The sequence below is a fragment of the Podarcis gaigeae genome, assembly GCF_964106915.1.
Source record: "Podarcis gaigeae genome assembly, chromosome: 1".
Taxonomy (NCBI): domain Eukaryota; kingdom Metazoa; phylum Chordata; class Lepidosauria; order Squamata; family Lacertidae; genus Podarcis; species Podarcis gaigeae.
The window spans coordinates 67,183,339-67,199,767 of record NC_139678.1 but is presented as its reverse complement, the minus strand read 5'-3'; the positions used below and the strand labels follow the sequence as shown (position 1 = coordinate 67,199,767).

The 16,429-nt window shown below is 41.3% G+C and overlaps 2 protein-coding genes across 15 annotated transcripts in view; one reads left to right on the top strand and one right to left on the bottom strand.

Annotated features, from left to right (window-relative positions):
* Nucleotides 1-8,600, top strand: part of BMAL1 (basic helix-loop-helix ARNT like 1) — a 52,153-nt gene extending 43,553 nt beyond the window's left edge. For all 4 annotated transcript variants that reach the window (XM_083725183.1, XM_083725182.1, XM_083725184.1 and 1 more), the window contains 5 exons: nt 272-360; nt 1,684-1,792; nt 2,648-2,741; nt 6,913-7,015; nt 7,919-8,600. In XM_083725183.1, coding sequence (XP_083581309.1) covers nt 272-360; nt 1,684-1,792; nt 2,648-2,741; nt 6,913-7,015; nt 7,919-8,079 — 556 coding nt within the window. In that variant the 3' untranslated portion in view covers nt 8,080-8,600. The remainder of the gene's footprint in view (nt 1-271; nt 361-1,683; nt 1,793-2,647; nt 2,742-6,912; nt 7,016-7,918) is intronic.
* Nucleotides 8,601-9,500: 900 nt separating this feature from the next.
* Nucleotides 9,501-16,429, bottom strand: part of BTBD10 (BTB domain containing 10) — a 34,113-nt gene continuing 27,184 nt past the window's right edge. For all 11 annotated transcript variants that reach the window (XM_083725280.1, XM_083725270.1, XM_083725279.1 and 8 more), the window contains 5 exons: nt 14,983-15,085; nt 13,099-13,219; nt 12,451-12,648; nt 11,217-11,327; nt 9,501-10,655 (listed from right to left, as the gene is read on the bottom strand). In XM_083725280.1, the coding sequence (XP_083581406.1) occupies nt 10,345-10,655; nt 11,217-11,327; nt 12,451-12,648; nt 13,099-13,219; nt 14,983-15,085 (844 nt within the window). In that variant the 3' untranslated portion in view covers nt 9,501-10,344. The remainder of the gene's footprint in view (nt 10,656-11,216; nt 11,328-12,450; nt 12,649-13,098; nt 13,220-14,982; nt 15,086-16,429) is intronic.

Below are 16,429 nucleotides of genomic sequence, written 5' to 3'. Positions count from 1 at the left end.
TCACCCCTGCTGCTGCTGAGATCTGGAAATCCCAGTTCTACTTTACGTATTGCAAACAGAAAGACAGAAACGTGATATTTACATTTTTGTCTTTTGTGCAACATATGATCTGTTTCTTGATGATCAGTTTGTAATGCAAAGCTTGTAATTTCTTCTGTGTGTCTTTGGCTTTGTGGCTATGATCTGAAAAGAGAAAACACGGTGACTGGCTGCATTCAAGCCAAGGGTCTCATTTGTCTTTCTGTTTCTTTTGAAACCTCCCTCCCTGCAGTGCCAATGTACTTGATGGGGGAGACGCGACTTTCCCACAACTTTCAGCTTCACCGCACAGCATGGACAGTGTGCTCCAGGCTGGAGAAGGTAACTAGAGCACTGAACAAAGCCATTCCTAGCTGCCTTTTAGCCCCTTTAGCCAGTTTGGTGTTTCACCATCAAAGCTAAGTCAGCCAGTCAAGCCCATGTTCTAAGTGGCTCTTTTTGAAGCCAAGAAGCTCACTAAATTTCATGAGCCTCAAGTGCCAAATATCAGAGTCCAAATGAGCCCCTGAGCCAAAGAACACACGTGAAGTTAGTGTAACATAGGAGTTAAGTTTTACTTCATTACTGAGTGAAGATTTGAAGCTGGATCTTCCTAGTCTTACTCTAACAAACTCTAACTTGGCTCACTTTAGCTGTTAATAACATATCCCTTGTTGGTCAAAATATGTAGGTGTCCTGTCTGTCATTCTATATGCCTTCCTTTGGGAGGCATTTGAACAAGTAGCCCAAGGAAGGAAAGCACAGACAATTTCACAGAAGTTGCTCCTCTTGGTTGTGGCAGCAGCTAGTTTGAACTTTGGGGGGGGTGCATCTCATAACATCAAAGCATAGCTAATTAGGATCTGCATCATGATTCCAAAATCTGTGGGCATTATTTTTTGTGTATGACATTGGGGTCTATCTTAATGCTCAAGCAAACACACATGGCACTTAATGTAATGTCAGAAGGGGGCCTCCAAGCTTCTACTGCAATGATTGGAATCATTGGGCTATATCCAACAAACTCTTCTCAACGGTGCAAGGATTTACAGAACAGAATCTCACCTCTTTAATAATAATAATAATATTTATTTATTTATACATACATACATACATACATACATACATACATACCCTGCCCATCTGGCTAGGTTTCCCCAGCCACTCTGGGCAGCTCCCAACAGAATATTAAAAACATGATAATACATCAAAGATAAAAACTTCCTGATACAGGGCTGCCTTCAGATGTCATCTAAAAGTCAAATAGTTGCTTATTTCCTTGACATCTGAAGGGCGGGCACCACTACCGAGAAGGCCCTCTGCCTGGTTCCCTGTAACTTCACTTCTTGCAGTGAGGGAACCACCAGAAGGCCCTCAGAGCTAGACCTCAGTTGGGGGAATCCCAGAACAGATTTAAAGGATGCACAAAGGAATTGGGGTGGGGGTTGGGGAGTCCTGTTGTGCAAGCAGAAATCCTTGCACTGCCAGGACCCTAACTTGATGCCACATTGGATACAACCCAATGACTACTGAAGTAAAGTATTTAACATTGGAAATGGGAGAGAGAGTGCTGGACAAGGGACATTTTCTGCTTTCTGCTAAAATTTTCATGTGTGTTAAAATTTTCATGTGTGTTTATGTTCTCTCCTCCCCCCCTTTATAAAGGTGGTCCTAAAAGGTCCCTTCCAACAGTCCCTGGTATTCCAGGTGGAACAAGGGCAGGAGCCGGAAAAATTGGCAGAATGATTGCTGAAGAAATTATGGAGATTCACAGGTGAGGAAAGCCCCAGTGCTGTTCTTCCATCTCAAGCTCTATATCTCGAGAGAAAAAGGTGACCAGCTGCTTCCTTTCCGTAAATAGCAAGTATCCCTGTTTAGTTGCTTTCAGGTTACAAGAAATCAATAGCTGCTGTAGTGTTACTATTGGTCGTTGCAGGAGCAGGAGGCAAACCTGACAAGCCCAGAACAAATATGCATTCACTTTTATCACCAAGTGTGTTCTCTCTTGATGCATTTACAGTAGTCTGTGTGAGTGGTGTAGCTGTTTCTGTAGAAATGTGGAGAGAAAAATGTGTGGCAATACATTGGGTTATGTTGAGAGCAATGAGCCAAAATGGTCAAAACCACTGCCTCAAAATTATGTTGATCACTGATAGGGGAGAGGGAGAAAAGAACCATAAGTGGTATAGTCAGGGCTTTTTTTCAGCTGGAATTTGCCAGAACTCAGTTCTGGCACCTCTCAGGAGGGCACCATTGCCATTCTAAGAGAATGAGGGAGGTGTTCATGGTGAGTTCCGGCACCTTTTTCCCCAGAAAAATATCACTGGTTATAGTCAGTGGGAAATTCCTCATGTTATGTTTTCTACTTCCAATAATGTACACAGTTGAGAACACCAAGGCAATGTAAACCAGAACAGGTTAACACATCTGGCAGGTTAAAATTCAAAATGCTAAGTCCTAACCAGAAAATCATCTCTCTCACACCTGATAATGAGAGAGATAGGACCTCCTTGGGTACAATGTTCCAAAGTGGGTAGGGGACAGGTTGCCATGAATACGATAAGTTGGTCAAACATTAATTGCATTGTTTAGCATAACCTTTCTAATCTGACTGCTTTTGTTTTGACAGGATAAGAGGCTCTTCGCCTTCAAGCTGTGGCTCTAGTCCATTAAACATGACCAGCACACCTCCCCCTGACACTTCTTCGCCAGGAGGCAAAAAGGTGAGGTGGGGTCTTTAAAATTGCTAGCCTTCTCTCAGCAGTCTCACATATTCTGCGCATGCGCAGACATCCTGTGAGAACTTCCTGTTGCTAGATTAGTATTCTGTAGGGCTGAATTCTCAGCAGCTCAATTCAGGGGAAGAGTAAGGTCCATTCTGAATATTTTTGGAACATGTACAGCCAACAAAGTTACTTTTCAAATTGCCTGAAAGTTATCTCTCTACAGCAAATGTGCAAGTTTTCAATTTTCAATGTGATTTGCCGTCTTGGCCCTTACCCCGATGCGCTGCTGCTTTCATGCACCAATTCAGCACTAGCACAGCTCCATCTCATGGTCTAGAGAGATAGACCTGGATGCTATCAGCATATTGATGCCTCTGGGCTCCAAACTACCTGATGACCACATCCAATGGCAGTGGCACTTGGGACAAGATGGGACCTTGTGGGACTCCACAGCTCAACTTCCGATGGGGCCAAGCAGAAATTGGCCAGTTCCACACCCTAGAAACAACTCTGCAGGTAGCAGCAGAACCACTCTATCTCAGTAGCCTCCAGACCACAGATGCACTCCAAGAGGATATCATGGTTGACAGTATCAAAAGCTGCTAAGATACTGAGGAAAATCAACAGGGTTATACTCTCCCTGTCTCTCTCCCAATGCAACTCTTGCCACCCTGTAGCAAGACCAAGGCTTCTGCAGGAGTGTCAGATAGGCCAGCTGGAAGCTCACCCAAAGCATTTAGCAATCACTGGAGTTGGTACTGCCACCATTAGTCCAAACCACCAGGAAGTGGCTTGTCCATGACACCTTCAGCCACAGAGTCACATCCAGTCTACTCAGTAGCATACATCAGATGCAGTGCATTAACCTGCAACCTGTGTTGAGCCCATGGTGTACTGAGACAGCCCCATGGCTGTTGCCCGATAGCATGCCTTTGGTGTCACTGCTGGTCCCTCAGAACAAACCCTTTGGAGTTCTCCAACATTATTGCTGCAACCAGATTGGACAGGAAGACGGTAGGGTGGTGGGACAGGCAGTGCACCAATAACATTCCTATTCTCTTTCCCTGGCCCAACACCAGGCACATTGACTTCCTGTTGAAAGACATAAATTTAGGAATGACAGTAATGGCCACCCCTGAGTTCTCCAACCAGTGCTCGTGCGGCACTGAATACCCAGGTGTGCTCAGCTGAAACAGGTCAAGTCTGCTCACCCACCTTCCCAGGTTTCTGTAATATTTGCCACCTCAGTCCCCTGAGCCATGGTTATTGTCATGGATGATAATTTTTTTATTGTCGGCCAACCTGGCATTCACCAGCTCCACAAGGGAAGTAAGTGGGCATGGCTGTCAAGGACTGACAGTTATTTGGTGGCCTACAAGGGACCACAGTCAGCAAGTACCAATTGGCTCTTTTGCTCATCTCGCCACACCCTCCCGCATTGCAATATTTCCAATGTGGTGTAGTGGTTAAGAGTGGTGGACTTGTAATCTGATGAACCGGGTTCGCTTCCCCGCCCCTCCACATGCAGCTGCTGGGTGACCTTGGGCTAGTCACGCTTCTCTGAAGTCTCTCAGCCTCACTCACCTCACAGAGTGTTTGTTGTGGGGGAGGAAGGGAAAGGAAATTGTGAGTCGCTTTGAGACTCTTTAGGGTAGTGATAAAGCAGGATATCAAATCCAAACCACCACCTCCTCCTCCTCCTCCTCCTTCCTCTTCTTCTGCCCATGACCCTCCTGATTTGCACACCCCAACCCTTCCTCCCTGTGAAACAGATTTTGATAATGCTGCACACAGATCCACCTAACACAGCAAGCCTTTCAAACATTCTTACTGATGCGATGACTCCTTTTTGAAATGTGCTTCTGCCATCTCCTGGTGAACATTTAGTACTGGCATGATCTTCCCGGCTGGGTTTTGTTTAGGTTTTAGGTTCCCTCCTCTCCTCCCTTGTCCTCATTTCAAAAATGCAGAGTAGGTGCTGAAAGTTTCCTAAGCGACATTTCAATTGAACTTTGTTTGTATATGAAATGGTAGTAAAACATGCCAGTAATAGTTACTACTACTACTACTACTACTACTACTACTAATTTATTATTTGTACCCCGCCCATCTGGCTGGGTTTTCCCAGCCACTCTGGGCGGCTTCCAACAAAGATGAAAGATACACTAAAATGTCACATATTAAAAACTTCCCTGAACAGGGCTGCCTTCAGATGTCTTCTGAATGTCAGGTAGATGTTTATCGCTTTGACATCTGATGGGAGGGCGTTCCACAGGGCGGACGCCACTACCGAGAAGGCCCTCTGCCTGGTTCCCTGTAACTTGGCCTCTCGCAGTGAGGGAACCGCCAGAAGGCCCTCAGAGCTGGACCTCAGTGTCCGGGCAGAACGATGGGGGAGGAGACGCTCCTTCAGATATACTGGACCGAGGCCGTTTAGGGCTTTAAAGGTCAGCACCAACACTTTGAATTGTACTGGGAGCCAATGTAGGTCTTTCAAGACTGGTGTTATATGGTCTCGGTGGCCGCTCCCAGTCACCAGTCTAGCTGCCGCATTCTGGATTAGTTGTAGTTTCCGGGTCACCCTCAAAGGTAGCCCCACGTAGAGCGCATTGCAGTAGTCCAAGCGGGAGATAACCAGAGCATGCACCACTCTGGCAAGACAGTCTGCAGGCAGATAGGGTCTCAGCCTGCGTACCAGATGGAGCTGGTAAACAGCTGCCCTGGATACAGATTTGACCTGTGCCTCCATGGACAGCTGTGAGTCCAAAATGACTCCCAGGCTGCGCACCTGGTCCTTCAGGGGCACAGTTACCCCATTCAGGACCAGGGAAACCTCCACACCTGCTTGCCTCCTGTCCCCCAAAAACAGTACTTCTGTCTTGTCAGGATTCAACCTCAATTAGGCTCCCACAGCAAAAATTCTGTGTGTGCCCAGGCCCCTAGGGCCCCCTGGAGGTGGCACAAGTGCCTGCATAAGAGTGCAAGAGAACAAAACTTATTTAGACAGGGACTGAGTCTTTTTTTAAGTTTGCAACCCCCAAATAGGTATGTGACTGCAAACCAGGTGACAAACCACATTAGGAAGCTGTCTTTCTACCAGGTTAGACCAATGGCCCACCTAGCTCAGTATTCCCTACACCAGAGCTTTCCAAACTGTGTCGTGACACATGAGTGTGTCGGCTGCAGTGTGTAGGTGTGTCGTGCTCCCCGCACTCCTCCAGGAGCTAGAAAGGGGTTAGTTTAACCTCCAGTTTGCTAGTGGAACTGAATTACTGTGTCGCAAAATGATGCATATCTAAAAAGTGTGTCCCCAACATGACAAGTCTGGAAAGCTCTGCCCTACATTGACCGGCAGTGGCTATCTCCAAGTCCTGCCTGGAGATGCCAACAATTGAACCTGGGGCCTTTGGAATGCAAGGCAGGGACTTACCAGGTCATTTTACTGCCAGAAATAAAAAATTAATTGCCTGTGACGCCATGTTTTTTAATTATAGTGCTAAAAAAATAATTTGGCTATTCAGAGATTTTGTATCGATCTATTATTGGTTCACTTGCAGCACATTTAAATCATTCCGATGACAGTATAGCTTGACTAGCAGAGCTATTAACATAAGCACTAAAATAAGATTTCATCACATGTTGACTCACCTTTCATTTCCTCAGCCTGGCAGGTTTCAGTGGGAAGAAAAACCCCATGTGATGACTTGTTACATTGTGAATGGGTTGTTGCTAGGCCCAAAGGGAAATTCTTGCTGAGTCATAATGTAAATTTGAAGTTAATAATATCCTCCGAAAGTTGACGAATGGTTCCCTCTGCTTCAAATTCAAGTGTTAAAGCCACAAAGTTCCTAAGATTCACCATAGCATGATACAATAACGTGTAGAAATCAGGAGAAATTATGAAAAGGTGTACAATTTTTTTGGTTTTTTAAAAATTTGGCCCGTTTATTGTTAACTTGCTTAACTTTCATTAGTATTTTGTAAGTCACTCTGTCCTGAGCCAGGTGAAGGGCAGCTTAATGGTTGAATAAATAAGTAATGTCAGAACATAAGCTCTGTAAATGTTAACAGTTTGTAACAGGGTCATGTGTTCAAAACATGCTATGATTAGAGCGCTCGGATCATGCTAGAGACTAAAGTCTGTTATGTTTTATCTGTTTCTCTTTAGATTTTGAATGGTGGAACTCCAGACATTCCTCCTGCTAGTTTACTATCTAGCCAGATCCAAGACAATCCAGGCTACCCGTATTCTGACAATTCTTCCATTCTTGGTAAGTATATAACCATGTAAGACAAGCTAAGACAAATAAAAGAAGGAATGGGGAATTGAACTACTCACTCCCAGTCACTATGTAGTAAAAATCCTTAGGGTTAGGGTCCTATCCCTCTAACTTAAAAATATTGGTGAATTAAACCTTGAGGGCAAACTTCTCTTGATAGAATCCTGGGGAAACTTCAGGGTCACCAGCCTGATGTCACTGATACAGGAAACACTCTCTCCAGATGAGTCCCTCCCAACAAGTAATATTTAACCCTCTGCTTCTTCTCTTATAAAGATATTCTACAACTTTTCTAGAGCACCGATTCATTTGCATGTTTATCTGCATCAGATTATTATTTTTTGTAAGAAAACTAGGAATATTTCATCTTTAAAACTTGATTAAATTTCTTAGAACAAAGTACAGTATACAGAACAAAGGGGAAAGTAATGTCTCTTTGTAGTTTGGCATTGTTTTATCTCAGCTGTTTTTATTTATTAAATTTATATACCACCCTATACCTGGGGTCTCAGGGCGGTTCACAGAATAAAATCAAGACATAAATCAAGATATAAAACCACAAAATACCTAATAAAAACAGCAACGCAACAACAATAACAAAAAACACATTTTAAAAGGGTATAGGATGTAATGGATCAACCAAAGGTCTGGTTAAAGAGGGAACGTTTTTGCCTGGCGCCTAAAGGTGTACAATGAACGAACTTCCCTGGGGAGAGCATTCCACAGATGGGAAGCCACTGCAGAAAAGACCCGTTCTTGTGTTGCCCCCCTGTGGACCTCTTGAGGAGGGGGCACACGAAGGAGGGTCTCAGGAGATGATCTCAGGGTCTTAAGTATACTGTTTGGGCAGAGTTCATCATACTATAGCTTTCACTTTTTTCACTTTATTTCCAGGGGAAAACTCGCATATAGGGATTGACATGATAGACAACGACCAGGGATCCAGCAGCCCCAGCAATGATGAAGCAGCAATGGCTGTAATCATGAGCCTTCTGGAAGCTGACGCAGGGCTAGGGGGCCCTGTCGATTTTAGTGACTTACCATGGCCCTTGTAAATGCTACCCAATAGCTTTGAAATATGGATATATCAAAGTGCATTATTGGTGGAGTTCTCCAATCTGTGAAGCTTGTTGAATTGCTTTGATGTTTTAATTTCATAAAAAGCCATATCAAGAGAACAGTCATCCTTCTCCCATGTGTAATTTCAGACCACCAAGTGGAGATCAACCTGCTACAGTGTTCCTCCTAAGTCTTTGATTTGGTTAGCTGTGTATAGCTTGCGTTAACTGTATATTTTGGATTCTGTTTTTGTGTTGACATTTTTTTTAAAAAAGGAAAAGATCACTGTGCGAACTAAGCACTGGCATCACTGGTAGCTTTTATATGCAAATGGTCATTTCAGCTGTATGGTGTGTTTTTACACTACAAAAATGGTCCCCCATGTGGATAATGGATATTTCTTATACTAATGTATCAAAACTGTTTCTTGTAAGATCCTTTACTATAAATATTGTTGAAGTGTAATGTATTAGACAGTTAAATATTTTTAAAATAAAATGTTTTCCCTTGTTCTAAATTACATTTATTTGGATTGAAAAAGCACTTCTGGTTGAAGTGCATAATGACGACAGCGAAAGGAACAACAAATGTATTTCTGAAGCAAGGGGCCCCCTGAGCAAGTGATGGCCTTGCCTGAACAAGTATGCTTATGGGAATCCATTGAATTGCCTGGCATCAATGGAGGTCTGCAATTTTTCAAATCACACACAACCAGGACTTCCTACAATGTATTTCTTCAGTCAAACGCCTCCAAGTTTCAGCCTAGCTTCTGAAGCATGGGAAAAGATGTGGCCCATAGGAGATACTCTGGGGACAAAAGCAGGTGGTTAAGGTTTGACTGAAGAAATACAGGCTTATGAGATGAAGTTTTGCCTAAAAGCGACATACAAAAACCTTCATACAGGGGAGGAAGTACAGTGTTAGGTGCTGCTAACCACCAGGTCACTGCACTTGCCTTGTTGGCTTCTACTTATTCTTGACTCTTGAGGATTTTCATCTCATGATCATAATCTAAATGTCCTCCTGCACTTTACTGCAACACCTTCCAATACAAAGATGCACATTCCATCCAGTCTACCCTCATTACAATGAATAACTTCCACATACCATTTGTTGTACTGGTCTTTTTTGATTTTACAGAGCTGCATATATAATCTTATACTTTTAGAAATATAGGAAGTTGCCTTACAACAGCGTCTTTGTGTCCTCATATACTATGACTGCAACTGGGACCTAGGATATAGGTCCCTTCCATACCATTAAATGCTTTCCCCTAAAAAAGACCAGTCTTTTGTCAGATGTGGATTGTCAGGGCATTTTATTTTTAAAAAGAGAGGGGGAAAGGGCATTGATTTTGGCACTAAATTCTGTTACTAGTTTTACAAAAATACGTAATAAATTACTGTCACAGCAAATATTAAAATAATGGAAATTTTTATTTGAATGAAAAACTCGTTTACAATCAGTTAATAAATGAAGAGTGAACAATTTGCATTTTCCTATTCCATGACACTTATGAAAAAACTCAGTAAATAAATATTTCTGTGAACAGATTTAAGGTAAGGCAGAATTTTAAGATAAAGCCCGTATCATATGTTCCTGACTCTTGAACATGGCTCACATCAAACATGAAAAAACCCTTCACTGAATAAATCTGAAAAAGAAGGCTGTTGGATCTCAACCTCACAATCCAAAAGCCCAGTGGCAAGAATTAATTTTGTGCTCGTCCATAAGAGAACAAAGTAGGCTCATCACCTCCATTCAGAACAAACTATTTACATTTAGCTGAATAGAAAGTCTCTGAAAGAAACACACTGTTAGACTCAACATTGTGCATCATGACTATAAAAATGGCTTTGAGAATTCTTTTTGTCCACCATTAATAAAGTGCCACTATCAATTTTAAGTCTGCATTTTGCCCACTCGTGTACCAAAATACTGAATAAACTGTAACTTCCAAATCCTGTTGTGACAAAGAGCCTTAGGATGAGGACAGTCCACCATACAAATAACCAATACCACAAAACCTACTGGTAAACATATGCAGGTATGTAACTGAACCTCAGGATGTTGTTACACATGTACTCCCACAAACCATAATCAGATCCCACTTTGGTCTTTTGTAAGTCCATACTGCAATATCGTAAAACATTTTATGTTCATTACACAATGGAGAGAAGCTGGAATTGTAGTGCAGTATGAGCTCATTACAGCATCTTCATTTTTATAATAGCATGCTTTTGTTTAACCAAGAGTTCAGATCAGAGTGGCAAGTTCTGTCCCTCAGGATCCACATCACTGTTGCTGGGTTGAGGGGGGACAGGAAGAATATCCAACTCATCCACTTGGGGAGTGGGGTGCATCACCACCAGCTGGTCCTGGGGAATGTCTGCTGCAGCTGCTGCCAGGTTGGTAATAGATTTACTTTTTACACACTGGAAATCAACGTGCCGACTTTTCCCTTCTTCCTTCTCCCATGACATCCTGATGAAAGGTCTTTGGACGTAATTATAGATGACTTCTGGCCGTCCTCCAGGCCGCTTCTTAACCTTTTCCTTGTATGTGGGGTAACCTGAAATATTAAAAGACAAACAAAATTTGCACGCATTTCAACCAGAAGTACTTCATTTCCAGGGCAGCTAAAAGAATATAACACTTTAAGACACCAGGCAGGTGTTTTAGCTTTAGGCACTGCTCCATGTAAGGACCTCCTCCACCCTCCACTGAAGATATTATTGGCACTCTGCCTTCAAGCAATATATTTTTGTCATTTGTGTGTAGGGTCATATAATATATAACAAGCTAACAGACCACAAGAGGTAAAACACTAACATTTCAAGCTATGCTTATTTATCATGTTAGGCTTTGCACTGGTACTTACGAAGGAAGATTTACTCATGTACACATGAATCATTAAATGGTCCATACATTCAGAATGATCAACTACATTCTTGTTCAAGGCTTCTCTCTTTTTTCCTCATTCTCTCTCTCTCTCTCTCTCTGTTGCTCTCTCTCAATCTAGTTATCTGCCTTCCAGCACTACCATGTCTTATTCCATTTGTGTAAATGCAGAAGTGCACACACAGTGATCTGTTGTTGATGTAGCTTAGGAAATAATTCCAAGACCTCTTACCTTCTATACCTAATCGAATCTTCTTAAGGCCTCTTTCCTTCAGGACTGACTTGGCCACATCTCTGTTTTCAATGTACTTGAAGAATCGATACAACTTTGTACTATAAATAACTGGGGGGAGGGAACACAATGCACCGATGAATAAAATGTTATACAGTGTTTACTCCTGGTTCAGCAGCAACGGTCGATAAAGCAACGGATGCAGCATTCTCCTCCAGTGTTACAATGCTTGCAACTTTAATTGGAAGACAATCCTTTGTACCCACTTTGCCACACAAAGAACAGAGGTCAAGCATTGTAAAACTGCGGGCAAGCCCTGTTCCCAGTGTCTCCAGGTACTTGGGCTACCCTTTACACCTTTGGACAATTAACATGAAGCTCTAAAGAGGTTTTTAAGTGTGTTCTACTGAATACAATTAGAAACTCTTTGTGAGGAGGTACCCTGATAAGACAGAAACCCTCTTGTGAGCAGCAGCTGTAAGAACATTCACTCAAACCCTTTAAAAATCCCTTCAGGCCTTCAGACTCATCATGCAAAGGTTTAAAAAGCAGATGATGTGCCTGGGGCCTCCTTCTTGAAAGCTTTTCTATTATTTAAAAAGTGCATGTACTCTTTTCCCAGATTTGTTTTTCTTAAAAGCATGTACAACGTGACGGGCCAGTGAGTGCTTTTTGCAAACTGGCATAGCAAAAGATTTTAATCCAATGTGAGATAATTAATAGAAATTGGAATAGGTTTTAAGCACTGCCCCCACTTCAAAATTTTGTGAATGCTCCCTTCTTCACTTCTAATTTAACTGGACTAACCAAAATTTGCTGCGATGTAGTTCACAGTTTGCTGATGGGATTTATGCAAAGGCTGCATTTGGAAATAACAATAGGTCAGTAATCGTGGTTAAGCAAAATTAGGCTTTGCACAAGTTCTATGCAGAACTTGAATGCTGTCGCTCCTTGAATGCAACAGCTTGAACGCACTAGTCAATTAAGTATGTTCTGTATAGATAAATAAATTCCCCACATTGAACAAGAACCTTAACTGTATTGCAATGTGCACCTAATTCATAAACACCACTACCTATTTAGTTAAAAAAAAAAATCTTAGAGATCACCATCAGGTGTTTTCTAGTGATGTTTGTATTGTTTGTTTAATGAAAATTATCTGAGGATATGTGCATGTATTGTTGGAGAAATACCCCAGAGCCAAATTTACTTTCAAAAAACCTCAGTGACTTACTTTGTGAGTATTCTTCCCCCATCTGTGGAGGGTATTCTTCATCCCAATCGACCACATCATCGTCAGTGAGCACCACAATGTGGCACTCTCTTTCCCCGCTTTGAGCACTGGCTACCATCAGTGGCAGTATCATTTCTTCAAGGTAAAATTCAAACTGTTTCCGAGCGCCATCATTTGATAATTCATGCATAAGAGCACCTGAAATCAAGAACACCAAATCAATATTACTGAATACTTATTTAAGAAAGACACTTTAGTCAGTACACTAAATACACGCTAGAAACTAAATACACTTTAGTCAGTACAGTTTTTCAAGACCAAAAAAAGGGGAAAGCTTCTGCTGTTGTTCCCCTGACTAGGGAAACTGAACAATATGGTTTTTGTGGTAGGGAAAGAATTTGTTGGGAATGCTTCAGATAACAGGCTATGTAGGTTTAAAGATTCATTTCCCCATGGAGCCTCTCCTATGTATTTCCATGATGTTAAGGAATTATCTACAAGAAAATAATGCCATGATACATATGGAGTCATCTGGAAATGAGGGGTTCTTTTTAAGGAGATAGCTGTATTCCAGGAAAATATTTTGCAGTTGGAACAAGGTATCTTGAAAACACATACATATAAATCCAGTTTCAACTGTGTACTTACTGAGGTCTCTACATTTGATAGTGCTATAATCAAAAGAAATACAGAGATAGTCGCAAGCTTCTCTAAGTTCAGGAATAGATATTCCATCTGGACAACGGATCACCCCAGTCTTGTAGTAATCCTTAAAAGAAAAAGGAAAATTATACTACCATGAAACACTGGAAAGGAGCATCTAATTCCTTACTGAAAAGTTTTTCACTTCTCCAAAAATTCTGCTTTACCATCTTAAGACAAAATTAGCTTACTATTATACCTTTACATGGTAACAGAGCAGAAAATAGAGCTAATGCAGAAAGTTGCAGCATACCTTCTGTCAGGTGTGGCATGAAAGGAACATAGAAGGCTGAACCTGCAATGACTGTACTGGGTGCCAATTAGCTTCTGGGTACAACCCAAATGGCCTGCATTATTGTGGTTTGTGCATCTCAGGGGATGCCTGCCTGTCCTACAACATTGGCCAAAGATTTTAGCTTCCTCTTGTCATGAATTCTACTCATATTGAACCAGAGCAGATTCCAAAGTATAGCTATCAGAGTAAAAACCTAAACATGTTGCAGGATTCCCCAAAAATAGACCAGAGGCAATTGTATTTCATCCAGCAGAGCTTTACTGCTACTGAAGGCAAATGAGCATAATGGTCACAAATCCAATACATTCAGGATTGGCACTGTCCATAAGAAATCCAGTTGCAGCAGACCTAACTGAAACTTACAATAACTTATAATAAAACTAAACCTTAACACTAAGCATAGTATATACAGAACACCACACCAGAACAAAAAGAGAGATAGAAAAGTGTGAAACCCAGGCTCCTTGTGCCCTTACTATTATAGTCAGCATGACCTTCACAGAAAATGATAACAGAACCAGTTTAAGCCAGCTGTACTCAGCTTCTCTGAAGGAATAACCCGAACATCATGAACTAGTGCTAGTTTCTTTCACACAGAGAAGCTTCCAGAACCCTCTCAAATTAATTAGACTAGGAAAGGTCTCTACACATCAAATCAATACTTTCTGCACTAAGAAATGCAAACTGACACCTCTTTCTATCTTTTCCTATTGGATTCACCCTCCCACTTAGCCATCCACAAACAACTCTGTGGGGGGGGGGGGGATCCTGATGTTCCTTGGAAGATTACTGGAGATTCTTCAATGAGAATATCAGTAATATTGAACAGTGGTTCTTGAAAGACAGCTTGCCTGCTATTCCCCCACAATGTTTCAACACAGTGGTGCTGGCTGTGTTCTATAACTCAGCTTACAGAGCTCACGTGACACTCAATAGGAATGGGCAGCACCTCAAGCAAACCAAGTGTGCACTGAAAAACACTCTGAAATACCCAGCAGTTTCATGGAAAGAGTTCTGTGAACAAGGAAAGATGAAAATCACTGGTCTAGAGTCAAACACTGCAGAAATTAATGTCTGGCACTAGAACAGTTCTCACAGTACTGAAATAAGTTATCTCAACTGCCATACTGTGATACAAAAGGTCCATAATAATAAGCTTTTATGTAGAACTTCTTTATCATTGGAGACAATAAAATATCTAAAAATAGATACCACCTTTTATATCCCTCAATTTCAGTTGAAGCCTTTTGATTACACAGCTGGAAACAAAACTGCATTGTAAAGGATTTTCATATTACATTTATTCTTTCAAACAATGTCATTCAATATATGTGAGAATGAAAGAGAGAGATGCCACACACAATGGAATAGCAGGAATCCTTAGTCACCCTCAATCACAACCCGCACAGGCCCTGGATATAATAGGATGAATGTTCAGGTGTTCTTTTTCAAGTCTACAAAACCATTTAAAAAATCTGTACCTCTTGTACATAAACTTATGAATGTGGAAAGGGCAGCAAGTAATGTAATCTCACCAGAATAGCACGAAACACAGTAGAGCCAATTCCCTCGGCCACTTCATACTCTCCTTTCTCATTGGGCCGTGTGAAATTATGTTCTCTTCCTGATCCAAACATCCTAGATAGATATATATAAAAGGTTTGCTTAGAAGTCATTTCAGATATACAACGTTCATTAGTGTTCAAATTAGCAAGGTGAAACTGCAGAAAGAATAGTTGCAAGTTAAGAGCTACAGAAAATAATAACTCTTACATCTTCTCTAAGATAATATTTGTGTGACCTGTTACTTCAAATAAAATATGAACACATAAAATACAAAGAGATTATTCAGGAGAGAGAACTAACCCATATTAATTATTGTATTTTTCTATGTATAAGACAACCCATATTTTTTAAAACCCGAAATTAATAAATTAAGTTGTTTAGCTTTGGGGGGGGGGTCATTTCCGCCAATTGCTCACCCACCTGCCCGTCACTGCCAATCGCAAACCTCGCCGCAGCCAATTGTCTGTCTGCTCGCCGCCACCAACAGCCCACCTGCCGCAGCCAATCACCAGGCCTTGCTGCAGCCACCCATCACCCACCCAATCGCCACTGCCAATCTCCTGCTTGCTGCTGCTATTAATTGCACATCCCCCCTCTGCATTCACCATCCGTGTATAAGACACCCAATTTTGCCTAATTTATTTATTTTTTAGCAAAAAGCATTGTCTTATACATGGAAAAATATGGTAATATAGGTTTAGTTCACTCTCCTGCATGGTCTTGTCATTTTGATCTACAACGTGTCCTTTAATCCCTAAGTAGCAGGGACAAATACATGTTTTCAAGTAAAATGTCAGTTTAAAATGGACAATGATCAATCCATAAAAGGTTTATTACCTCCTTTGCTGAATTTGATAAGAGCCAACTCTACTCAGCACGGCCATTAGAAGTTACCTTAACTGGTTTCTAGAAGAACAGACCTCGATGTGTCCCTAATACTATACACTATCTAAAAATGAATCTGGTAATTCACTGCAGAACAATACCGCCACGGGTCACATCCCATGAGGAAATTCATTATAAGGTAATTAACTACTGTAGAGAAAGTCATGCAAGATATATTCCTCTCCAAATGAATTGCACCATGGACAGGTTTACCCAAGGATAAAAACACCCAATATCTAAGTTGCATTTCATGAGAGAAAAGGTACCAACTCTAAAAGAGGCTAATTTCACCTGAAATGTTGCACAAAAATATTTAATCAAGACAGCTGTAAAACTGAGGTATAGAAAATTGAACAATTTATTTCATGATAAAAATATTTAAATGACTCCCATGAAATATGCTACAATTTGGAATTCTTAACAATCTTTTAGCTTTAAGAATATCATAAGACCTCAAAGACTGTATCTTGATATTTATAAATAAAACTTTTTAAAAAACGTTATTGCCCTCCAGCATCAAAATAATTACTG